The following is a 23,707-nucleotide window of genomic DNA, read 5'->3' on the forward strand; positions in this document are numbered from 1 at the left end:
CAAGAGGTAAAATGGGTGGAGTACAATAATTTATTTTGAACTCAAAGTGCTTGTAAACAAGAGTGAGGTGCAGATGGCGTACAGCTTAACACAACAGGGGAGAGACAAGTGAATACAGCTTAAAAAAAAAAAGATCATTTTAATCACGTGCACCGTTAACCACAGGCAGTGTGAACAGTGTGCGCTGTGGGATTATAAAGTGCCTGTTTTTGCTTTTAATGGTGAGCATGCAGGTTAAACGGGTTAAGCCAAAACTTGGGTTTCCTGGACAAAAAGAGTGGTGCCAGCATGAAATGATGTTCCGCGTCAGCATCAAGTGAAGTCTGAGTTATTAACCCATTCATTCAAAGTCCACGTAGAAATACACAAGAAAACCCTGAACAGTTTGCTCTCAAAGGGTGGTTTAAAAAGAAAAGAAACCCGCACTTAGGTCATCAGCAGTTCTGTGTTGGTACGTACACAATCTTAGGGTGTCGCATTACGAAGCAATCAAACCAAGTAAGAAACGGTACAAGAGGAATACAATATGTTGCCACCACCTCGTCATAAAAACATTTAAAAAAAAAAAAAACATTTCATTCTCAGGTAGAAGGCACTCATGCAGGGTCCTTGCGTTAAATTAGAATAAAAATAAAGTGGGTGTCACTGATTTTTAACATGACTGCATGATAAGCTTTTTCATTTAAATATATTCACTGGCACATACTGTAGGGATACATGTTTTGGCAAATAGGCATGCGCCATAAAACTGGCCCTGACGTGGTCCATAATGCACAGCTTGGATACAATGAAATCCTCTCATCTTGAGAACAACGAGCAGTTTGTTTTTTTAGGTAAAAGATATGAAGAGTTGGCAGTACAGAGCCTCACATTTACAGAGGAAAGTAAGAGAAGAGTTATTGCATAGATCTCTGCAGTGTTGATAGGACAGCTACAGAAGGCAGGAGGGAACAAGGGAGCTCCAGCGGGACCGAACCTTTTGTGTGAAGTAAGATAGATTTTAACACTATGACAACCAGCGTACGACGACACAGCTGTGTCGGCGCAACAATACTGCAGCGAATCCCTCTTCGAAATGAGCCATCGGTGAAAGGCCGACAAAAATATAGATTCTACAACTTCGTTAGGGGTGTATAAAAGCCTTGGCGTGTGTCCTTCGGGTGCTCCTTTATCGTCCCTCCTGTGCTCCCCCGCGTGTCCGTCTCTTTGATCACTTTAGGGCTTGCTTTGACTGGCGTCCGGCAGACTGCGTGGCTCAGGTGAAACATCCACACACGCTCTCTGATGGGCGAGACTGCGCCGCCCATGGCTACGCCTCTGCTGCCTTGGAGACCGCCTTGGACTGCCAGGCAGCTTTGAAAAGGACAGTTAAGTAGCACAGTCAGTTAGGAGCCACTATTTTTAGATTCATTTCTTTTTTTTTTAATGCCAGAGAGACAGACGGAAAGCCCAAAGCGACAGGGATGACTTGCAACATAGGTATTTAAAACCTTTAGTCGGTGAAATGGAGCTGAGAAACAGCTTTGACCACTAAAAGCTGTTAAATTACAATCAAATCCCCAAATGGGTTTATGTACGGACAGGAGACAAAAAGAAAAGTCAACATGAAGTCAAAGCACTTTGGCGTTGATTCTACAAATCGCATCTTTCTTCATTTAGTGACACAACTCAGTGCTTTTAGCAGGATCTGGTGACTGAAGGCCACAACGAATGATTTATGTCATGTTCCCACTCATCCAACCTTTTATTTTTCCCCACTCTCCTCCCATAAGTTGTCCACATACCGCTCGCATTAACACAGCCGTTTCATCACGAGATTAAGGTGACACAGTGTCTGTTTAGGAGCTCGCCTCTTCTTAACAAACTGGGATGAGAATTACATTCGCCGTCACAGTTTAGCGCAGATCTCTACGATGACTTTGCACAGAAAACCATCTGTTAGGTAAGTGCTGTCTTACATTAGCACAGCGACAACCATGTTGCATCAGGGGTTAAGTATTCTTCAAAAGTTGCCATAAAAAAAAAAAAAAAAAACTAAAGAAAAGTTAGTTTTTTTAAAAATATGTCAAGTCCACTAAAGCAACATAAATGTCATAAAACAGGCTTTGATGCTTCGAGGTAACAAACTGAATCAGACATAAACAAGCTGCAAATAAGTGAGAAATTCAGGCTGCATCAGTTTTAATGGGAGTCCAAAACAAGGCCCCATCATCTGCGCTGCAGTTTAACTGGCCAGGCACTGACTCGTAAGATGCAGCTTTAATAATTATCCAGCTTTTTAAGTTTGGCGCAGGAGTTACTTTCCAACTAAATCCTTATCCAAGTTAATCCAGGGAGCTGTATGCAACTAAACCATAATAACAGAAAATTAGCCGTGTGATACATTTGGTATTTGGGATCTGCTCCTTATTATTAAACCACACAAACGGCTCAGAACCTCCACAACTCTAACCCAGAATGGTTTCACTAATGTACATTTCCAGATGCAATGCAGGAAAATTCCTACCTTTGTTTGACGCTATAAACAGAAACTGACTTTCATTACTTTCGTTCTCTGGGGTCTCGGTGGTAACATCCGAGTATAATCTCACATGGAGAGAACTTTTCCCCACAATTCTAGCTAAATATTTAGTCCTTTTGATCTTCTGAATTGGTTTTCAAGCATCTTTTCTGGAACTTTCCAGAATAGTTTCACCACTATTTAGTCTCAGACCATATTCTCTTTAGTCTTGCCGAATCCAGATGTTACAGCTTTTTAGTTGCAGAGGTCTTGTTTGCCCATTAAATTAAAGGGACATGCAAACTCTTCCCAGGGTTAATTTCCAGAAGTTTCTCAAAATTTCCTTCAATCTTAAATCCCCTTTCTTTGTGTGCATAGTTAAACTATGAAGAGAATGAAAGAGAAAGCTTCATCTACCTGATCATGTCCTTTATCCACATCATCCAGTTCGCTAATGGACTGCATGAGGGAGAAGAGGTCCATCCTGCCACTGCGATTAACACTCGGAGCGACCTTGACATTAAAGAGACGTGGGTTGAAAGAATAAAAATAAGCTTCAGATGAACTGTTTGTGTGTGAGAGAGAGATGGTAAAACCGGGTCAGACCGCCTGCTCACCTTCTCTGAGTCGCTTACAGTGACGATGGGGCAGACTGCTGGTCCTGTCTGCTCGGGGGACTGGGCGATGTCAGAGTTGGGGACGGCCTTCTCAAATACCTGGGTGCGTTTCGATAAGCGAAAGAGGGGAAACTCTAAACATCGCAGAATCTGTAAGATTTAAAATGTCGGAAACATTTTACTCATGATGTAATTACCTCATGGTCTTCATCTGAAATAGTCTTCTCATCCGCGCTGCCTGAATCCTTTTCTTCTGGACTCTCTACATCATCCTCGTCACCATCAACTCCCTCATCCTCATCCTCATCCTCCTCTTCCTCTTCCTCTTCCTCTTCTTCTTCTTCTTCTTCCTCCTCCTCTTCCCCTTCCTCCTGTGGCTTTTCTTCCTGTCCTCCTTCCGCCTTGCGCGCCAACTTTTGTCTTTGGTCTCTCGACTTTCGCCTCCAGAGTGCGCTGTGACGCTGCTGGCTGCAAAGACGTATCAACATACGTCACAATCCTTCCATGAGCCTTAATATCGCCAATCAAAGACATCACCGAAACTCAAAAGCTGCCGATTTCATGTCAGCTGGGCTTTCGTTACTCAGGAAATCACGAACACTTTGTCATTTCAGAACAGAGTCCTTCATACAACGTTCGGTCTGACCTTGCGTTGAGGATGCCGTTGTAGGTCTGCAGCTGCTTCATGAAGCCGTCGTTGGGCTTGATGATGGATCTGCGATCTCTGACGTAGGCCAGCGCAACATCCAGGGACCAGCGCTGCTGCTTCATGGCGTAAGCGATCACCGTGGAGGCAGATCGAGACACTCCCATCTTACAGTGCACCAACACAGCCTGCCCACTCTTCCTGTAACACGCAGAGCCAGAGAGAAGCTCACCTTTGGGTTTTAGCGTACTGCACACATTCACGTAGTCACCAGCTCAACTTTACATTCATTATATTCTGAAACATTTTGTGGTGCAAAGAGCTGCTCGTCCGCCAAACCAGTGAACTCCTGGACGATGTTCGGATAAGATTAAACTGGGCCTTCACTCAGAGTTTCTCTTTCAATAGTACAAATGCAGCTGAAAATACAGAAGCCATCTTTTTCTGTTCCGGGCAGTCGTGTTTCAAAAGTCAGGCTGCATTTGTTGACTAGGGACGGATTATGTTGAATAAATAAACACTTAAGAGATTTCAGGAACCAGAAATGACTGCATCTCAATGATGACTCACAGCCGAGACCGAATGACAGACGATGCAACTGCTGCTAGAAGGGCCTTACAGGTGTAGTCCAAAGGTGTTTCCCTCACGGTGACGTGAGCACCAGAAAATGACTGCTATCTTGACACGAAACTGTGTTGCACGAGCCTTCTGCGGTGAGGAGCGGCGAGGCTTAGTGCTTCACCTTGGAAACGTGGTCAGGGGAAGCTCTGTGGTTAAGGAGGTGAGTTGAACAGAGAAACATTCTGCCCCACGGGAGGGGAAGTTCCGATGTTTTGTTCTGCTGCTCTTATGTTTTGATGTTATTGTTTTGGCTCCAGTTTTTGAGCCACACAATGCTAAATATGCTCCATATCTACCCAACTCACACAAGAGTTGTATTGTGTATACAACTGTATCATTTAATTTCAGGTAAAAAAAGAAAAGAAAAGGGAGGTTGGGAAATACTGTACGCTGAAATTTCAACCCCTTGCTTTTACAGACTGTCAGTCAAAATGGCATTTCAGTGGGACATTTAGTGCGTTTAGCATTCGGTAGTTATTACCTACAACCATAGTGTTGTTCATTTGCACATGGTTTGTGCCTCACAATCGCTTGGCGCTATTTTCTCTCTCTTCGTATCACTGCATGCTGCCGTCTGCCGACAGCACCGCCTGTTACAAGGTGCAGACCGAGCAGTCCCCTGCTTCTGAGCAGCAAACACCGTGAAACAGGCGCGGCTGTCGGCAGGCGGCAGCACGCAGTGATACGAAGAGAGAGAAAATAGCGCCAAGTGATTGTGAGGTCTGACTTTTTCCTGGACAAGGATTTTGTGATGCAAATGTATTACTCTTTTGAACGCATATTGTTTTGAGAAGCAAAACGCTTTATTTTTGTGGCCCCAGCCAACTAGCCGGACTACCTTCATCAACACCAAAACGAGGCCGGAACTCTGCTCACAGGACGCAGCGGGGGGTAAGAAGATGTTCATGCACGATATTGCTAGTATGGGATGTCATACAGCTTCATGTCAAAAGAGGCGAACTATCCCTTTAAAGCGGAGTTTACCAAGCCAATAACTCTAGATAATGTGTGACCATGTGTGGAAAGAGCAGGTAATCCTCCGGAAGGATCACTGGACAGTAATATGAAGAAGCTTGTACATGTAGACGGTGATCAATTTAAGACTACTACACTCTGGAGTTTAGGGATCTTTTTGTGTGTTTGTTGTTGTTTCAGGTCTACCTCGCAGTGTTGATGAAGTTGTACGTGTCTGTCCAGTAGGGGAGCAGGTCGGTGGCTTCCACATCGTACACTCTGATGTTCATGTAAGTGAAGGCTTCTGGGAAAAAGTTGTCAATCTCCCTCGTCACATTCAGAATGTAGCCAATACTGAAAGACATACAGATGCAGACTCAGAGCCACAGTGGTGACTCAGACGAACGCCATGCACAGCCCCGTATCACACATTTCATGAAAACAATGCAATACAGAGATCCGTGGCAAAAACAAGCTGCAGAAAACTTTGCAGGCACAAAAAAAACACTGACTTGTTTTTCTGCAGTTCCTCAAAGTTAGCTGCGTTCCACTCAGAGCCCTGAAACCAGATAAAAAAAAAAAAAAAAGAAAGAAGCGTTCAGGCACATGCCCAGACGACAAGACGGAAAGGGCCTACAGAGCCGTCTTCCCTATCGCTGTCGACACATGGCCAACAAAGGGGAAGTAACAGTCATCTGACAACATCCTGATGAAAGAACACTTGTTCTCCATGGTGGTAAAGTAAAGTGTTTTACTGTCTTTGAAGCTGGACAATCACTCACCAGGTAAAGGTAGTCAAATATTTTGGAGGGCTTGTCCATCTGAGCCATGGTAACCAGGATCTCATTGTCAATGTACTCCTTGTAGGGTCTCATGTCAAAGCCTATCCTGGTCTCAAGGGCAGAGTGCACCTGCAGCCGCACAAGAAAAAACAAATGATACAAAAATGTTGACGCATTCTTCCACTGAGTAACACGTCCCCCCCCCCCTTTTTTTTTCTGAAAGATCAATCTGCCTGTGCGTCTCACCATTTTAGACGTGAGATTGTCAAGGTCTTCAGTCCTCATGATGTCTCTCAGGTGCTCTTTGATCAGTCTTTCATTGGAAACTCTGTCTGCCGAGCTTCTCGTACGACACAAGCGAAGAATTAGTAAAAGCTGAGTGTGCATAAGCAATAAAAACAAGCACATTTCTTACCCCTTCTACATTTACAGCAGTACACAGAAGCTAAATGCGACTAAAAAAAATCCAATCTAATGAAGCGTCACGCTTAATTGGTTGAATACTGAGGCATCGTTGCAGATGTGAGTACTTCACAGACGAAGCTGGAAGTAGCTTTTTTTATAAAGACTTATTCAGCTTTCAGGATTAACTGTCCCTCTGTAGAATAGGAACTTCTAGTAAGTGCTTCCATTTTTACTTTGTACTTTCCACTTTTCTTAAGATGAGAGCTGGAGCGCTTGAGCTGGCAGTGGTGGAACAGTTTTACACTGTTGCTTATAATTAAATAAATAACGAGACAATACTTCATGTTTCACCTCTATTAACAACCGACATCGTTTCAGCTCGTTTGGCAACGGAAAGAAGAGGCCGTAAAACTGAGATTCACACAGACATGGTTCTGACCTTTGTCCATCGCTGTCTCTGCGGACAGACTCCAAGTCATTCATGGCCTCCCACTCGTTGAGGCAGAAGCGATCAGAATCAATTTGCTGGTTGTAGTGCTGGGCCCACTCCAGCCCACTGCCTGGGATCACGGTGGCCTTGACAGCCCGCTCGCAGCAGCCGTGCAGCACCTGCAGCACTGACCTTACAGCGGTGGGGATGGGGGAGGGGGGGGAAAGAGGGGAATGTCACTAGATCCATCTGAGCACGCTGAAAAAAAATCCTAAAGAGACCTGTTTGTACCTGTCATTAGCTCTTTTTAGAGTTGTGTATCCACCCGGGACGCACCGAGGTACAATCTCTGAGAGCATCTATATGTGTCCTGAATCACTGTTTTTACTAAATCATGTGAAGCATTGAGCAACCACTATCTTAACTGACTTGACTCACACATTTGGCAGAGGCCTGCACTTGCTCCAATACCAGTGGTTATCCATAAGCCTGATGGCTTGTTGTGATGGTAATAACAAACACTTCATGGTGGGCGAGTAATGTGTTTAGTTGTGGGTCTGGCTGCAGGTTTCAAGTTGGTTCTTGGTTCTGAGCTCTGCGGGTGCAGGCAGGGCTCCGAGTATGTCTTTCCACACAGAAATGATGTTGGCAAAGTGTTTTGCATAGAGTGATGTGCTTGAATGCTCAGTGCCGCATTATTTCGCTATGTCTATGGGCCGAATAAGTGACAGGAAAATCGCAAAGAGAAGGGTGTGACAAATGAGGTACCCCAGTTATTTCAGTTTGAACACTTTTGCGTCACTAACACTCACCACATGGTCTGCATGGAAACCGGCTTAAAAATTCTGGTCTCCTCTGCTGAGGTCACGCTAAAACCACTGCAGGAAAAGAAAAAAAAAAAAGAGACAGAAATGTGAACTCTGATAATCAAGTCGAGTGAAGAAAAAGAGAAGAAGAAGGATAAATGAGGAAGAAGCACCACTGGACAACAGCATAGAGATAAACTATTCAGTGTAAATTAGTGCTAGGTCTTGTGAATTAAGTGCAGAATGTAAATGTGAGGATGGTGAGAAAAAAAGCTAATGCAGTCAGAGGTGTAAGGAGGGTGAGCATGCTGGTGTGACATGGCAACTTATCAAAGCATCTTGCATGACACCCAGCATGTGACAGTAGATTAGTTAAGGCACGGCAAGCCACTGCAAAGTACCCACACCACGTCAGCCCGAACAGTTTTAGCTTTCAGGGTTGCAGTGCTCTTTTCTATGTTCCTATTCTGCGTGTCTACAGCTCAAAAGCTGCCTTTTAAATGAAAGCAAAGCTGGTTGATAACGGTCCTCAGCTATCAACACGCACACCACAACTGAGCTGGCCTGAACAGTGGTGTTCTACATGAACTTATGCTGCACAACCTCATGGTGAAATCATTCGAGCTTTCAGTGGCTAAACTCACACTGACCTTTATATACAGAGACACGGGAAGAAGCCATCCACCCTTTACTTTCATTTTAATAGGAAAACGCATGATCTCCATGCTTACGTAAAGGTCTGAGAGTGTAAGCGTGTGTAGTTAATAGCAAATGATTCAACCCTATGAATAACACATTGTCTTTGGAAAGAATCCCAGGCATCAGGTTGCACAGTCTGTGCTTGCAGCCTCACAAACTCCTCACTACTGCTTTTCAGTTCAATCCTGCCTCCCTCTTTGTCTCTTTTAAAAAGGAATCTTACCCGTCTCCATCCAGATACACCTGTGTGTCGCTCCATATTGGCAGAACCAGTCCAACGGTGCACTTATCACTGCAAAGTAACACGGGTGGAATGAGGGATCTCAAGCAGTTAAACCGATTGTTAAGTGAGCAGGATTCTTATCTTGTGCACTCTTTGTGGAACAGTACACCAGCATCTTGGTTACACACACCTGTCTGGGCTGGGGAAATCCATGCCCAGCAGGATGCTCTCCTGTTTGTTGCCCAGCGTGGAGACGACAATCAGATACCTGACTCTGGCCGAGCTGACGGACTCCAACTGCACCGCCTGAGACACAGACAGAAGAACGAATCCAGTTAAAGGAAAATAAACCCATTTCACATACTGTATTTTGAAGAAAGGTGCTGCCCGATAAGTCCTCCCTGATTACACGTACAATATCCCAAGCAGACTGTTTTATTTGGATTTCCTGGAAAAATCTAATCAGAGAAGAGAATGAATCTAAACAATGTCCACTCCAGCACCATATCTGGTGCTTAATAATACAGATGAATGTTTAGTTGTGTGTTCGAGTGTATGCAGGAAATGAAAATGACTACATATTAGGACTGGTTCATTTCGCTACGAGTCATTCTTCATGTAACTGCGGAGATATTTTCATATTTCTGTGAATGCATGCCCAACAACACAAGACGTTCTCCCTGAACTTCTTAAAAAGCCTCATCCGTAGTCACAGCTATCCTTCTGCTACAAAATCAGTTTGACACAACTGCATGACGTCTAGCAAGTGGTTAGTTTGGCATAACTGTAACAAAAAAAAGAAGAAAGAAATAAATAAACACATACCTCACACTCAAAGGTTTTGACCAGTCAGCTGACTAATCACAGCAGGATGTGGAAGGGGGGCTTTAAGGAGGCAGGAGGCAAAACCGATCATTTCAGACAAAGAGTGACAAGAGGTGCTGCTGCAATGCACAGCATTGGATAAATAATGGGGTTTTTATATATAAAAAAAAAAGAGTATCTGCGTCTACTAGGTAGCAGCGTGGTACTCTAGGGCTGATGACTGTCACACAAACAACTATGATTTGTGATTTAATTGCTGTTGTCACTGTAAGAGCCAACTAATATCAGCAAATTTAGTAATTGCAACAAGTAATTTACCTAACCTTTGAAGAAAACCAGACATTTGTTGGGAATAAATACAGGAGCATAAACAAGAGAGTAGACAAGCATTTTCCTATTAGGCTGTCAAAAGGGCGCAGTCTCCATCAGTCTTTCAGTCAGCTCTGTCAAACGATGACAAACACTGCAGCAATACGACTGTTGTGTTGTTTCAAGCAGCGGACAATTGTGCAAAGATGATCGTGATTATCTGAAATAATTGCAATTACATGATGAATTGTTGATGGTGGCAGGCCTAGATACTAACACTCTCTTTGGCCCAAATTCTACCCATATCTGCACGCGCTCAGATTAAAATTCTTCAGAATACTTTCTGCACAAAGCTAAATGACGCCCTGAAAACCAACACTGGCATCAAGCTGCCGCCGAATGAATGCAGCTGGTAGCACAAATGCTAAAATGTATAATCCCGTCATACATGACAGTGAAGTTACATGGGAAAGGTGTGTATTCCCAAGCAAAAAAGTCACAAACAAAATTCTTTCCATGTGACATTTTCAGATTACTGATCTGACTGGCAACGTGTGAGTGGGGCATGAGTCCTCACCAGCTTGATGGTATCTTCTGGTCTGAGCTGTTCAAACATGGCATGGAGGTGTTTGTGCCGCTTGTCTGGCGCTCTACCGCTTTGCTTCACGGGAGAAGCGTTTTCATGGAGATTCCCGCTTTCGCCATCCTCCAGCAGAAGGGCCACCCCTTTTACGAGGGCAAAACTCTCCCTGGAGACAGACAGACAAGTCGGTTTCACGCCGCTGTCACCGAGAAATCCTTCTCATGTTGATAGGAGCCAATCAAAACCACAATTCAGAGTTGACGTACCTTTTCTGAAGTCTTCCTCGTCTTTGGAGGCTCTCATCCTTAAAATAAATGAATCACAAGAAAACACCATGAAGAGAAGAGCAATGAAAAACGTAGTGGCTCTATTATGCTCGATTTGTCTTTTTATCAACAACCTTTTTGTGTGTGTTTTTGCAGATGGTAACCTGAGATGACACGTTTTTGTTATGCGTTCTAATGTAAAACACTGGACATGCACACATCCCAAAGAAGGGTCTGAGCAAATCCTCCAGCTGTAGCACACCAATTAAAATATATAAATATATGAGAAAAAGTTGCACACTGTTTCTGATGCTCTGAAGCGTTGATGTTTTTTTTTTACTTACTAAAGAAAAACATGTCGTGAGACAAGCGTGTTCTCTCAGAGCACTCAAGAAGCAGTGTTTGTGACAGTTTTGTTGACACGAACATCATTGAAAATGTCCAGTAACTCCCTGTCTGACAAGTAGTAGAACTCAGATAAGATGCAGCAGTGACAGGACAAACACAAAGAGTGCTGTGTTTGCGTTTGGAAATGGAAGCTGGGGGTGGGTTCAAACCATACAGTGAGAATACAGAACAAAGATGATGAGCCACGGAGAAATATATAGCAGGGGGGGGGGGGGGACAAGTAGAAGTAGCAGTGGAATGCGTAAGAAGGGGTGAACAGTGAAAGAAACTCGAGACAGTAACATTACCTTTTACGTAACTGACAAGTCCAGACAGAGTCAAGAGAAAGAAAAGAAATGAAAGAGAAGCGGGCGGGAGCCAGGTGAGGAATGATGGGGGGGGGGGGGTCGAAGAAGAAAAAAAGGAGAAAAAAAAACAAGTTAAGATAGTTGGGGGATTAGATTATGTGACAAAATATGCAAAGAATGTGACTTAGGCCCACAGTAAAGTTATTTATGGTTTAGTGTTGGATGATAAAGAACAGGAGAAAGCCAGACCTTCGGCATTATATCAAACTATTTTCATACTTGTGTGACAGAATGAGACTAGAGGAGACACAGAGGGACAGAGGCTGGTGACAGAGTGTTTACATGATTACATGCATGCTTTTAACAGCTTGAATGAGCTTTTCAGCAGACATTATATTATAACAGAATGCACTCACTGGAGTGGTGGGGATAGATGGGATCCTATGCAAGGTCAACAGAGCCATTGCACAGCACAGGTCTGTCTCCACTGGCAGGTTCAGACAGGTTCTGCAGGTTCCTCAACCCACAGCAAGCCGTGAGTGGCAGTTTTTCCTGGAATGACAAATGGATATTCTGGGTAAAATTACGCGCCATAAATAATAGCCTAACAAGATCCGATGACAGGTACAGGCATGGCTACAGTTTGAAAAACATTCAATTAGAAGCTTCGTCAGTACTAAATTCAGCCAACTTAGGTTTGGAAAAGATTTGGGAATACCAAGGGAAAATTTGTGTTCTTGTTAATAGCCAACCGAGTAGATGAAGACCGGATCTCCAAAAAGCACAAAATCACACACGGGTAATTTTTTTTTTGTTTCAAGCAAGACTGCTGAGTTTTTTCTGTTTTCCAGTTTCTGTGTGAAAAAAAAAAACGGGCCTGGCGCAAAAAGTCTGAGCTATAGGACCATTTTACCTGAGTTATCAACTTGGATGTATATACATCTCTGAAAGCCGTATAAACACTCAGCTGCCATCTGCTGCCTACACCTCTGAAATCTGAAATAATTTAGGCCCACAAAGCAAGAGGAAACCATTAAGCTTTTTTATTCAACCGTTTCCTTTTTTAAAGTCATTTAGCAATAGAGGTCAAGTTGAGGTTTCCAGGAGTGAGAAACCTTCAGCGAGAACAGGTCGTACGATTGCTGAAGGGCCAAAGATAGTCCGCTTCCGAATGCAAAAGACCCCAGCGAAGATGAAGCAGGCTTCAGAACTGTTCTACTTTATGGCCACACCAGCCATATATCCATATGACACTCGTGGAGGAATAATCAGAATAAAACCTATCCGGTGTCCTCACCACAAATGTATATTTGGAGATGGGGGAAGGGGTGAGTTCAATATTTCATTGTAAGAGCATTGTCGTCTGGCTTTGGGGATGCGGTGCAGCTATAAAGTCCTCAGTGTCTGAAAATTCCCCAAAGAAGACCTCGTTTGTCTTTTTACTGACGCAAACATGTTCACAAGCTGTGATACTTGCTACAGGGGAGTGTGACAAAATATTTTGGTTTGGGGCCATCTTTTTTTTTTGCCTTTATGTTATTTTAAAACTGTTAACGATGGGAATAAAACATGGAAACTTTTTAGGTCACTTTACTGATGACGTGCAATGTAACCTATATTAAAAAAACAATCTAACCTTTTGTCACATCTGCAGCTGTAGCAATGAATCACATTACTGGATTTACACGTTTCTTGCATTAATTTGATAAGTGTATCCAGATATATCAATAACTGGACCTTTTTTGACTACCAGCACAACTCTCCCAACTCATAGGAATACAATTAATCAGAAATACACTAATTGTATACATTATACACACCAAAAAACAAGCACAACATTATTCAATCTGAATCTAAATAGAACAATGGTGAAAAGAAAACACCATATCGTGAAAGCGAGATTAAATAATGACATTTTTTAATGTTTTTTTTTAATTTAAAGAGTAAGGCTGATTGATAAGGTACGGTTTTGTGCCAAAGATGAATATCGACAGCAGTATCGATCAATAGCAATAGAGAATAGCCTAGATTAACATATTGGTTTGCACAGCCACACACCCAAAGCCCAGTGAAGGTTTGTTCACTGACTGGACCTTGTGTTAACGCCTACTTGATATGACTGCAAATCGCTTAGGCTCGATGCCTTCTGATGAAATACTGACTTTTTCACATGATTAACGGCTGATAAATCGTACAAAATGGTTTGATACTGAGCACTGTGCTAAAAATAATAATAATACTACTAACACCGCCGTTGTTACAGCAACAAAACACAAGCAAGAAATTGCAGCACGTAAAAGGCAGACCGAGCTAACAAATGTAGGTGACGTTTATTGCTGCCGCTGCACGCGCAAAGGCAACAAGAATGCGTATGAGTCTAAAAAACATAAGCCAGTTTCCTCACCTTTCCAGGATGGGCTCCCCACTCTAATTTCCTGTTTGGGTGCTGTTTTGCGTCTTCCGTACTGAGAGCTCCTTATTCCGCCCTCTGCCGCAGTCGCAGGAGGACTTCACCATTTACAGCGCAGCGGCTGCTGATCCACTGAGCGGAGCGCGAGAAGGAGGGGACCGTGACGTCACACGCAGGAAAACTTTGGGCGAGTCGTCTATAAAATGATTAACAGAGTTAATTCTCAGTGAAGCACGTTCATCATTGCGTTTTATGTTAGATAAGCATAGAAGGAAATCCGTCGTACAAATCCCTCCCAATCTAAAGTACAGTAGTATCAGCAAGTGATCAGAATATCAATCAGAGTTTTGAAGTTACACATTTTCTTTTGTTGACTAGTAGAAATGAAATCCCAATTGACATTAAATGTAGGAGTAGCACTGCAGTTTCTTCTGTGGTAATCACAAGATCATGTAGTAACCCCTTAAGTCCCGTGGATGAAAGCAATATCCCTGGGATGCACTCCTGTCAGGGTAAAAAGAACTAAAGTGATCACTCAGAGCAATTTTGTTCTGATTTGCAGGGACTTTTCCCTTTAACCGGGCTGTTAGTGGATCCAACCATGACATCTAACACACTGCCACATTACAGGGGTTAAAGTTGGTCAATAATCTTAATATTGCCTACATTAGCCCGGCTGCCATTCACGGATAGAATAATTATTCAGATACTTTTTTTAATTAGAATGCTGCTTTAGAGCTGTACAGTGGGGTAGTGATTATCTCTGTTGCCTCCCAACAAGAGTTGAAGAGGGTTCCTAAATCAAACTCATGGGGCCTTTCTATTTTAAGTTAAGACGCGCATGCGTTCTACGATCACGTTCGTCGTTTACGACATTGTCCGCTCCCTGTGCCTATTTAGAGTAATGTAAACATGCCTCATACTTGCAAGAATTTCTCCCAAGTTATAGAGGAAACAACTGAACGGCATAGAAACAAGATACTGATAGTTGATTGACTTCAAATGAACCAATACGTTGTTCCCACATCGCGACAACTAGTATGATCACCACCAAGAAACGTTTTTACCGTTGATTTGAACTAGACTTTCCAGGGAACTCACTCCCTGAAGCGTCAAAAGTCCACGCAGGCGCACTAATTTAAAAGAGACGACCACTTCCGGTTTCTGGAGGAGCCTGTAAAGTGTTTTGCCCTCCCCACGACGAGCGCTGCAGACGTTGAAGGTTAATGGTTTGAGCTGCAAACGAACAGCGGTTTCTGTCCGACGAGGACTTTCACATTAGTCTGTGAGATGAAAGCAGTCGGTGAACTCATGAAGGTTTTCATAACGAGGCGCATCCCGCACGAGGGGATGAAGATCCTGACAGCGGCGGGAGTGTACGAAGTATTTTTCTTATGTCAAAAGTCAAACTGTTGTTTCACACCGGTCAAGCAGCCTAATTAACTAGGAGCAGACAAGTGGCTGTTTTTTTCAGTCTGTACATCGACTCTTGTCTTCTTTTCAGTTCCTCAGTGACACAGTCGTCAGCTAATTTGAGGTTCAGATAACTTAAAGAGTGGTCTTCCCTGGTCACACACAGCCAGCTGTATCACACAAAGAGTGTCAGCCCGTATTGCATGTTTAGACACTTCACCTCGTGCAGTGCACTCATCTGCGTCTCCACGGTAACAGGTGTGAGGTGTCTCAGTGGGACTCGGATGAGCCTGTGCCCAGGACGGAGCTTCTCAAAGGGGTTCAGGGAGCTCAAGGTCTCCTGTGTCTGCTGTCTGACAAGATCGATGCAGAGGTTCTGGATGCTGCAGGTACTCATCACTCTGCTCTCCCGGTGTCAGGACTTAGCTTTGCGTGGGAGAATCCAGAACTGTGATCATTTTCTGCAACGTTGAACTGGCATTGTGTTACATTTTGGAAGGAGTCAGTGGTTCTTGAAAGCTAGAAAAACGTAGATTATTATTTAAAACGTTAGGATTTTGGTTTAACAAGTGGAAGAAATATTCCTCTTGGTTATTGAAGTTATTGAGGAAAGCTATCCAATGTTAGATTTCTGTGTGTCGGCCTTAATTTTCAGTTTCTGCTGACATCTCCTTTTGCTGCAACATCTGCAGCATAATGTTTCCTGTAACTGTTGATCAGTCTTGCCCATTTCTCCACACACACAACAGCTTAAAAATCTGGGATCTGATCAGTTTTCCTCACAGAAACCTCTCACCTTTAATCTTGCCACAACATTGCTTTTGAATTAAGGCCATTACTTATATGGACTTATGGATTCCCAATACTTTATCTTTATTCTTCTCCAATCGATTTACGGGTAGGATGACGTGTGCTTGGTGCTCTCGTCTTGATGCATCCCTTAGTTTTGGGAGTTAGTTTACAGACAGCTGCCCTGACTTTTATCTTGAGAATTTGTATAATTCCGAAATCCTTTATGTACCGATAACTGTAAGCAGTCCTGGCCCAGGTGCAGCAAAGGCCAAAATCCTCAGACTACCATCACCTTGTTTCACAGATAGGGTAAAGTGAAATGCAGTGTTTTGCTTTTAAGTTTTCATAGAACATATAGACTTATTTCGTACAGATTAAACTACAAAATAGACTATTAAGGTAGTTGATCTTCACCAGTTCCAACAGTGCTTTGCTATTTTCCTCATTCCTTCAATGTCTGCAGTGATATGATGTGCATGTTTTATCACACTATCATTGAGAGTGCTGTCTGCTGGGGGAGTTGCACTACAGACAGAAACTGTAGGCGCCTGGACAAACTTGTGAAAAAGGCTGGTTCTGTTGGTTGGTCTGATCTGTCCCTGATTTCAGGGCCAAACCTGAAAGTCATCAGCACCATGTCCGTTGGCTTTGACCACTTGGCTCTCGATGAGATCAAAAAACGGTGAGCTGCACCGACGACATAAAAAAGTGATCTTCCACTGGTAAGAGTACGTGTCGCGTGCCTTTCTCACTTCTGCTTCTGTTTGCTTTCCACAGCGGTATACGAGTTGGATACACTCCAGATGTCCTGACCGACGCCACGGCCGAGCTGACCGTGGCTCTGCTGCTGGCCACAGCTCGCCGGTTACCTGAGGGGGTGGAGGAGGTGAAAAAGTCAGTCTCACCGAGTTATTCGTTGACGCTAATAGCGTTTGTTATTCGTGTTGTTTCTGTTTAAACCCAAAATGCAGGTTACCGCCTTACTTTAGTTAAACGGCAGACTTTGTGTCTTCTTCTTTCTCTCAGTGGTGGCTGGAGCTCGTGGAAGCCTCTGTGGCTGTGCGGTTATGGTCTGTCAGGCAGCACCGTGGGAATCGTTGGACTGGGACGCATTGGTTGAGTCCACCGTTACTGCTCTAGCTTTATTACCTCCGAGCACATTCTAAAATCCAGTTGAGGGGTCCTGCGTTGTCGTGTCAATCTTGTGGGGCTGCTGTTAAATGATTTTCTCACGGAGTTTAAGACTTGCTCGTTGTTGCTTGTGTTCAGGTATGGCCATAGCTCAGAGACTCGTGCCCTTCGGAGTTAAGAGGCTGCTGTATTCTGGGAGGACGGCCAAAGCCCATGCTGCAGAAGTGAATGGAGAGTTTGGTAAGACAAAGCAGAGAAACCTAGGGTGAATAAGGGATGATAAGAAGTGTGGGAACGGAAAGGCTGTAATTTGTCTGTTTAAAAATGAACATTTGACCATCTTTATCTTCCCTTTTGGGTTCTTCTGTCTCCTCTCTGTTGAACAGTTCCCCTGGACACTCTTGTGTCTGAGAGCGACTTCATAGTTGTCACCTGCTCGCTTACACCAGAAACCCAGGGCCTGTGTAATGAGGCTTTCTTCAGCAAAATGAAAAAAACAGCAGTCTTCATCAACTCCAGCAGGTAGACATCTGGAACGGCAGATCTATTTTTTTTTTTTTTAAGGGCAGAGATGTGATGAGTTCTTTGTTTTAGGGGAGCTGTGGTGAACCAGGAAGATCTGTACGAGGCATTGAGCACCGGACAGATCGCTGCAGCCGGACTGGACGTCACGACACCTGAGCCGCTTCCGACAAACCACCCACTTCTTACATTAAAAAACTGTGGTGAGTGTAGAAGAAGCGTCATATGCAGACACGTGTGTCTCTTTCCTCACATGTGAAATGTTCGCCTGTCTTTAAACGTATTTTCTGTCCCACTTTTGTCCCGTGCAGTGGTTTTACCGCATATTGGCAGTGCCGAATACTCCACAAGGGGCGTCATGTCAACTCTGGCAGCTCGAAACCTTCTGGGAGGTTTGCAGGGCTCAGACATGCCGAGCGAGCTCAGCTTCTAGAGCCTGAAACCCATCCACTGTGCCTACTGTCTTCCTCCAGTGCTGCACGGATAACAGTAATGTAATGGAGATTATGAAGAGAATAGTAGGAATACTAAAGGAAGTCAGACATGCTCAGAAACCTGTTGACTCAGCATTAGATCACAGATGTAATTTGACTCCATCCCACTTAATGCTGAGTTATATTCTTAACATAGAGTGCAATTTGGGAAGGAAACACGGTTTTGTCATTTTGTGTATTCGAAATCTTGAAAATGAGAAGAATGAGCTGACCTTCAGCATGTTTTATTGTGGGGTCTAACCAGACAGTCTTCTGTAGAAAATAGCATCAAACTTTCCTCCTGTGCATTTAAAACGATTCAAAACAAACTCATGTCTCCCATGTTAGATAGAATGCTCACAGTCCACGTCTGCATTACACGCCCCGTTCAGCACTTTATATAGACGGTACTGCGCCAGATCTTTGTGCACTAAACAGCGCGACACTCCAGTTCTGCAAGAGAGACGCATTCAAACTTAAGATTTAGCTTAAATGTACAGAAGTGTGTGTTGTAGAAAACTGATTTCCGATCAATAAACGTGACCAAATGCAACATTTACTCTCATCCCTTTTTCACACAGGCTGTGCCTTTAAAACACTTAAAGGGCATTGACATCGCATTGGTTACATTTTATTGCTTTAATTGAAGGGCATGATGGAAGCAGGTCACAGCACGTTTGAGGACAGAAAAAGACACGACTGACGTTGATTTCATGTGGGATTAAAAACAAGAATTAGTCGTTTTGGTCAGCAAGTGAGAGTAAGAGCGTCTTTCAAGTCTAATGTTCGAGCAGCGTGTCTGGAAAAGACGGAGCATCTTTCCAGTTCATGCAGGTGTTCTTTGAGTGCTTATAGAGGTGGGAGGACTGGCTGAAGCGTTTGCCACACTTTGGACAGGGATAGGGCTTTTCCCCCGTGTGGACACGTATGTGCTTCTTACAGTCGGTCAGGTTCATGAAGGTCTTGCAGCAGATCTTGCAGGCGTATTTCTTCTCCCCTTCCACCAGCAGCACGAGGTCCTCGGCAGCTGCTTTCTTGCATTTGGACAGAACGTCCTCTGAAGCTCTGGTCAGAGGCGGCCGATCTGCGACATCTCCCGCTGATCCAGAAGAAGCATCCGTGGGGGTTTTTGATCCGGGCTGCACTTTGGGGGCAATGCGACGGAATGTTGTTGCCCCGGAGGTTTTCCCAGCCTTGGAGGGTTGAAGACTGGAAGTGTCCAGACTGACACCTGACCTGATACCACTTAAGAAACCTAAGGAGTTCTGGGTATGCTGGAGGATGATGGTATCAGTAAAACCAGGGCTCTGTGTTGGGAGAAGCTGCTGCAGCGGGACGGGGGCTACTGGAAAAACAAGAGAGGATGAAGAATCAGAGGACTGGGCCGAAGAGATGCTTGCATCCTCTGACTTCTCACTCTGTAGACCTGCATCTTCAGGAGCATCGCTGGCCGCAGCTGCAGCCGTAGCAGCAGCTGTGAGGCTGGCTAGACTGTCTTCTTCTTCTTCCAGAGCATCCATGACGCCATCACTACTGGAATTAAGGAAGCAGCAAAAGGCCAGCTCGGAGAGACTGTCCAGGCCTTCACCATCGACCGTGTCCTCAACCAAAGCTCCGGCTTCTCTCTGTGCATCTGCATGAAGATCTGTGCATAGTGGCGATTGTAAAGAGCCTCCGTTGGCCTCTGCGTGGCCAGCTGCAGGCAGTTTCTCATCATTTGTATGTGCGTCCAAACTGTCTGTGCAGTGTTGCAGTGGAGATGGAGGACAGTTGTTTGGTGAGGTGTCCAAGTCGGGGGAATAGGAGCTTAGATTTTCCTTCTTCACCTCAATCAGTGCCATCTTTGGCTCATCTACCTCTTCTTCCCCCACCTTTACTTTCAGCACAGTGTCTGCATCCTCACCCTTCTCCCACACATGTAGTCCTCCTATGCTACTGTCTGACTGGGTTGGTAGCTGAATTTCGTCCGATTCTCCCTTGTTTGCTTCATATTTCACCTCTTCCTCGTCATTGCCTTGGCTTTCCCAGAGCCCGTCGGTGGTCTTCGGACATTCAGGGGATGACAGATCTCCTCCTTCCTCTGTGCTCCTGGTCACAGTTGGCGAACACTCCTTGTAGCTTTCTCCAGGCAGCCTGCTGACTCTCTTCCTCTCACCGTGGCTCTCCTCGTGGGACTTTCTCTTCAGTCGCAGAGGTGATGTTGCATTCTGCACCCCTCTCCTCACCCTGCTGTCGTCACCTCCACCAGACTGACTCACCTCCAGTCCCAAATCCTCTTTACCAAGGTCCTCCTCCATGGCTGATGTGACCTGCTGCTGTGAGCCGGCTGCCGTCTGGGAACATGGACTTTGCAGCTGCTGCTGCACCGACCTCCAGCCTTTAGGCGCTGAGGCGGGAAAGTTTTTCCTGGACAGGTGCAGCTTGCAGGCCTTGACGACAGTGTTGAGGTGCAGATGCGACGCTGCCAACAGCACATCCATCACATTCGAGGACCCCAGGGAGAGGGTGGAGGTGTAGATCATGTCCAGCAGGGTGGAGAAGGCCTCTGGGGTCACAACCTCTGGATCGAGCTCCATCACACTGGGGCCTCCGTCTCCACCAGCTCTCGAGCCCTCCTCAGCACAGTCAGTGGAGCTGAGCAAAGCCTTAAAGTGAGAACTGCTGGCTGCCAGGATGGAGCGGTGAGCCTGGAAGGTTTGGCCTCCAACCACCACCACACAGTCACACAGCTGAGAGTGGAGACGCTGGTGGTTGAGTTGTTTGAAAATGTGCTGGAAATGACCCGGGAAGTCCATCGCTCTCGGTGGAACTGGTTATTGAATACTAAAGATGTTATATCGGAGCGTCCGTTGCACCACCGGGAAGACAAAAACCCGCCTTAAGAGAAACGGGAGCAGCGTTTGAAAACGCTCCACATTTCGTATGCTGCAATTTCCTGACACGTTTCACAGCCGCCTACCTCCAGTGCTAATGTTAGTGGAGCATTGTCTGCTGTTGTCGGCTTTTCCTAGAGATGCTCTGGAGTATGGGCGGGCCCGGACCAACAATATCACCGAGGGATGCGGAGCAGACGCGGGCTTTGTCTCCGAACAATAAAAGCTGTGCCGGCACAGCTGCCTCCCTCCCGCTGCTGAAACTCACAGTTCATATCAAAACGCAGGTATCTCCAGTGTAATACTGTTACGGACACAGAAAGCTCACACAATCACCCGGTTTATCATCCGTTGCCGAAGCCTCCGTCACTGGTACAGTGTCATCGATCTGCACATTAATACAACACCGCCCCCACGCGGTGATCTTGGGGGAGTGCAGCATCGATTTTCGAGGACAGTATTCAAAGTATTCCTGTAGTTTACACAAAAATAAATTATTAAACGGGCCTACCAGGCACAGGTGCTAAAATGCTTTCCCCGGTCTTAACCTTTAAATATATTATACCGGAAGGAGAGAGAAATAAAATTACTAATATGAAACAGAAAGGGGCATAAAACAAAAAAAGTTGCAACAAATCAAACACAAATTGAGGGAAAACAGCCATTGAGAGAACAAAAGAAGTCACCAAAATTATACAACAATGCAAGAAACTCAAATGGATGCCAAATGAGATCTAAAAAGAGATACAAAATCAGCTAAATGGGACAGTGACAAGTGCTTATGATGCAAATTTCTGAGATACTCAAGTTTGGGGAAAAAAAGAAATGAATGCAAAGCTTAGTTCCATGGTTTACGGTCGTTTCTGAATATCTTAGTCTTTAGTTGTGAATAAGCACATTTGTGACCACAGCTGTTTTTAAAATTCATTCACCCAGTATTTCTTACCAAAATGTCAGCGAAAACATTTGAACCATCACACCTAGTGATCAGTTAAAATGCATAGTAAATATCCTCTGCTTGTCTTGATAAATACCAGTGAGTAATGCAAAGCCGCTCAAAAGGTGCCTCAAAATAAAAAGAAAGAAAATAACAACAAATGGAAATGCATTAGAACATGTCCAAAGCTACAACAGTTGACAAACTTGACCGTCTCAAACCAACAAATTCAACAGTTTCATTTTATTGTGCGACACAGCTGGCAGACAAATGCTCTGATACAAACTCTGCATTCAACAGTTATTATATTATGTTAAATTTAAAAAAAAGACACATTGAAGTTTACAACATAGCAAAAGAAAAAGAAAAACTGAAACTGAGAACAACTGGGATCTCCGGTGCAGTGATGGATAAACACTGGTCATTTCCCAGCACGGCGCTGTAACAGCCTGAGCCGGCTGCATGTGGAGGTCCTCGCTGTTGCAGGAAGTTCTCAGAAGATGCAGGGAAGGACCAATGGAAGACCAGCTGCTCCGTTCATATGCTGTCCAACTTCTTTAAGACATATGGAGCTGTGAACACAGGGAACATGTGAAGGTAAGACCACATGAGCTGGTGGAGCAGCTTGGTGTCTTATAGATTAATTTACCTTTAATACATTTAAGCTCTGAGGTGCAAAATACAACAAGTAAACATTTTAGGAAAACAATAAGATTTTGGTTCTGCTGTTCAATCCTCAATATTTTCTATATTCCACCATGTCAGCCCTTAAAATTAAAATGCTACCACACAGTAATCAGCTGGATAAGTTTCAAGGTGATGTAGCCTAATTTTTCTTCTTGTAGTCTTTTGTAGGTGATTTCCATTTTGAGCTCGGGCTCCCTTTATGAACTGATTATAACGCGCACTGGGCTACCTAAATACATGAAAAATACAAATCAGAACTGTAAATAGCCTCTGCAGTCTGCATAATAGATATTTAGATAACTGCCAATGTCCTCTGCCTGTACTCACTGGCTCGGAGCAGAGCGACGTAAATTAGAAAGTTTCGTAGGGATGAGATGACGTCTTGACGCATTTTCTTCTTCATCTCCTCTGGGTCCATTTTAGGTCCAAGTCCCTCTAGTTTGAACATTGTAGCTGTGGTTTCACTGGGTCGTTGCTCGTGTTGAGAGTTAACCGTCCGTGGTTGTGTGTCGGTCGCATGGAAGAAATAATCTTAGCCGGAAATACGTCAGCTGAGACGAAAGACGGTGAGCACAGAGGGACAAACCACAGGAGACCGCAACAAGGTAAAAAATCGTATGTGGCACCATGTTGATAACCATTTGACAATGCAGCCACTTTCTTTTTGTATGTACGTGTTTATTTTTATTCAATAGTGTTATTTTAAACATACACCATTTTAAAATCATATTTGATGGTAGTTGTATTGCTAGTGGGATTTTAATTTTTTTCTTCTTCATAATACTGGTTGTAGGCTATGTACTTTCAGTTTGACTACATAATAAAGAAAATGTATGTTGACAGTTTGTAAGTAGATATCATGCTTTCAAGTGTTCCGGTGGGTGGTGAAAGCACTTCATAAAGTCATACCCATTTCATATAAATTATTCTACAGGTTAGAATGATATTAAAGGCAGAAACACATTTTTTTTACATTAAGGAAACTATTTTTTGTCACAACTGATTTGTGCTTATTGAGCAGGGTCCCATTTGAATAAAAGGTAGGCTCTATTTGAATTTATATGTAGTTGCCCAATTAGATTAAAGTTATAGAAAAAAATGATTTAAT

General features: G+C 44.1%; 4 protein-coding genes across 4 annotated transcripts; 1 reads left to right on the forward strand and 3 right to left on the reverse strand.

The window, feature by feature from the left end:
* Nucleotides 1-16: 16 nt before the first annotated feature.
* On the reverse strand, nucleotides 17-13,967 carry LOC142397721 (protein phosphatase Slingshot homolog). Its single transcript, XM_075481296.1, has 17 exons — nucleotides 13,766-13,967; nucleotides 11,778-11,913; nucleotides 10,667-10,704; nucleotides 10,395-10,566; nucleotides 8,874-8,989; nucleotides 8,684-8,752; nucleotides 7,768-7,833; nucleotides 6,965-7,147; nucleotides 6,367-6,460; nucleotides 6,121-6,249; nucleotides 5,851-5,897; nucleotides 5,546-5,692; nucleotides 3,764-3,964; nucleotides 3,315-3,585; nucleotides 3,118-3,216; nucleotides 2,918-3,013; nucleotides 17-1,353 (listed from the first exon to the last, which is right to left on the reverse strand). Exons 2-17 carry the CDS (start codon nucleotides 11,823-11,825, stop codon nucleotides 1,216-1,218), a joined length of 1,914 nt encoding a protein of 637 aa, XP_075337411.1. The 5' UTR covers nucleotides 11,826-11,913; nucleotides 13,766-13,967; the 3' UTR covers nucleotides 17-1,215.
* A 959-nt stretch (nucleotides 13,968-14,926) lies between these two features.
* Nucleotides 14,927-18,655, forward strand: grhpra (glyoxylate reductase/hydroxypyruvate reductase a). The gene is made up of 9 exons (XM_075481302.1): nucleotides 14,927-15,147; nucleotides 15,443-15,573; nucleotides 16,586-16,658; nucleotides 16,754-16,870; nucleotides 17,003-17,091; nucleotides 17,246-17,347; nucleotides 17,494-17,629; nucleotides 17,702-17,832; nucleotides 17,941-18,655. Exons 1-9 carry the CDS (start codon nucleotides 15,062-15,064, stop codon nucleotides 18,060-18,062), a joined length of 987 nt encoding a protein of 328 aa, XP_075337417.1. The 5' UTR covers nucleotides 14,927-15,061; the 3' UTR covers nucleotides 18,063-18,655.
* Nucleotides 18,656-18,720: 65 nt separating this feature from the next.
* On the reverse strand, nucleotides 18,721-21,634 carry LOC142397724 (zinc finger and BTB domain-containing protein 5-like). Its single transcript, XM_075481301.1, has one exon. The coding sequence runs from the start codon at nucleotides 20,895-20,897 to the stop codon at nucleotides 18,882-18,884; it is 2,016 nt and encodes a 671-aa protein (XP_075337416.1). The 5' UTR covers nucleotides 20,898-21,634; the 3' UTR covers nucleotides 18,721-18,881.
* Nucleotides 21,635-22,136: 502 nt separating this feature from the next.
* On the reverse strand, nucleotides 22,137-23,145 carry tomm5 (translocase of outer mitochondrial membrane 5 homolog (yeast)). Its single transcript, XM_075481303.1, has 2 exons — nucleotides 22,927-23,145; nucleotides 22,137-22,484 (listed from the first exon to the last, which is right to left on the reverse strand). Exons 1-2 carry the CDS (start codon nucleotides 23,045-23,047, stop codon nucleotides 22,450-22,452), a joined length of 156 nt encoding a protein of 51 aa, XP_075337418.1. The 5' UTR covers nucleotides 23,048-23,145; the 3' UTR covers nucleotides 22,137-22,449.
* Nucleotides 23,146-23,707: the final 562 nt, after the last annotated feature.

This window comes from Odontesthes bonariensis, chromosome 13 (assembly GCF_027942865.1).
Source record: "Odontesthes bonariensis isolate fOdoBon6 chromosome 13, fOdoBon6.hap1, whole genome shotgun sequence".
In the NCBI taxonomy this organism is placed as follows: Eukaryota; Metazoa; Chordata; class Actinopteri; order Atheriniformes; family Atherinopsidae; genus Odontesthes; species Odontesthes bonariensis.

Excerpts from the sequence above, each read along its gene's own strand:
- LOC142397721 (XM_075481296.1), bottom strand. The coding sequence starts at position 11,825 with ATGGCTCTGTTGACCTTGCATAGGATCCCATCTATCCCCACCACTCCA. Across the intron at positions 8,753-8,873 it reads GATTTCCCCAGCCCAGACAG|TGATAAGTGCACCGTTGGAC; the intron begins GTGTGTGTAACC and ends GTTACTTTGCAG. Across the intron at positions 5,693-5,850 it reads GAGGAACTGCAGAAAAACAA|TATTGGCTACATTCTGAATG; the intron begins GTCAGTGTTTTT and ends TATGTCTTTCAG.
- LOC142397724 (XM_075481301.1), bottom strand. The coding sequence starts at position 20,897 with ATGGACTTCCCGGGTCATTTCCAGCACATTTTCAAACAACTCAACCAC.
- tomm5 (XM_075481303.1), bottom strand. The coding sequence starts at position 23,047 with ATGTTCAAACTAGAGGGACTTGGACCTAAAATGGACCCAGAGGAGATG. Across the intron at positions 22,485-22,926 it reads CGTCGCTCTGCTCCGAGCCA|CTCCATATGTCTTAAAGAAG; the intron begins GTGAGTACAGGC and ends CTGTGTTCACAG.
- grhpra (XM_075481302.1), top strand. The coding sequence starts at position 15,062 with ATGAAAGCAGTCGGTGAACTCATGAAGGTTTTCATAACGAGGCGCATC. Across the intron at positions 16,659-16,753 it reads CTCGATGAGATCAAAAAACG|CGGTATACGAGTTGGATACA; the intron begins GTGAGCTGCACC and ends TGCTTTCCACAG. Across the intron at positions 17,092-17,245 it reads CGTTGGACTGGGACGCATTG|GTATGGCCATAGCTCAGAGA; the intron begins GTTGAGTCCACC and ends GCTTGTGTTCAG.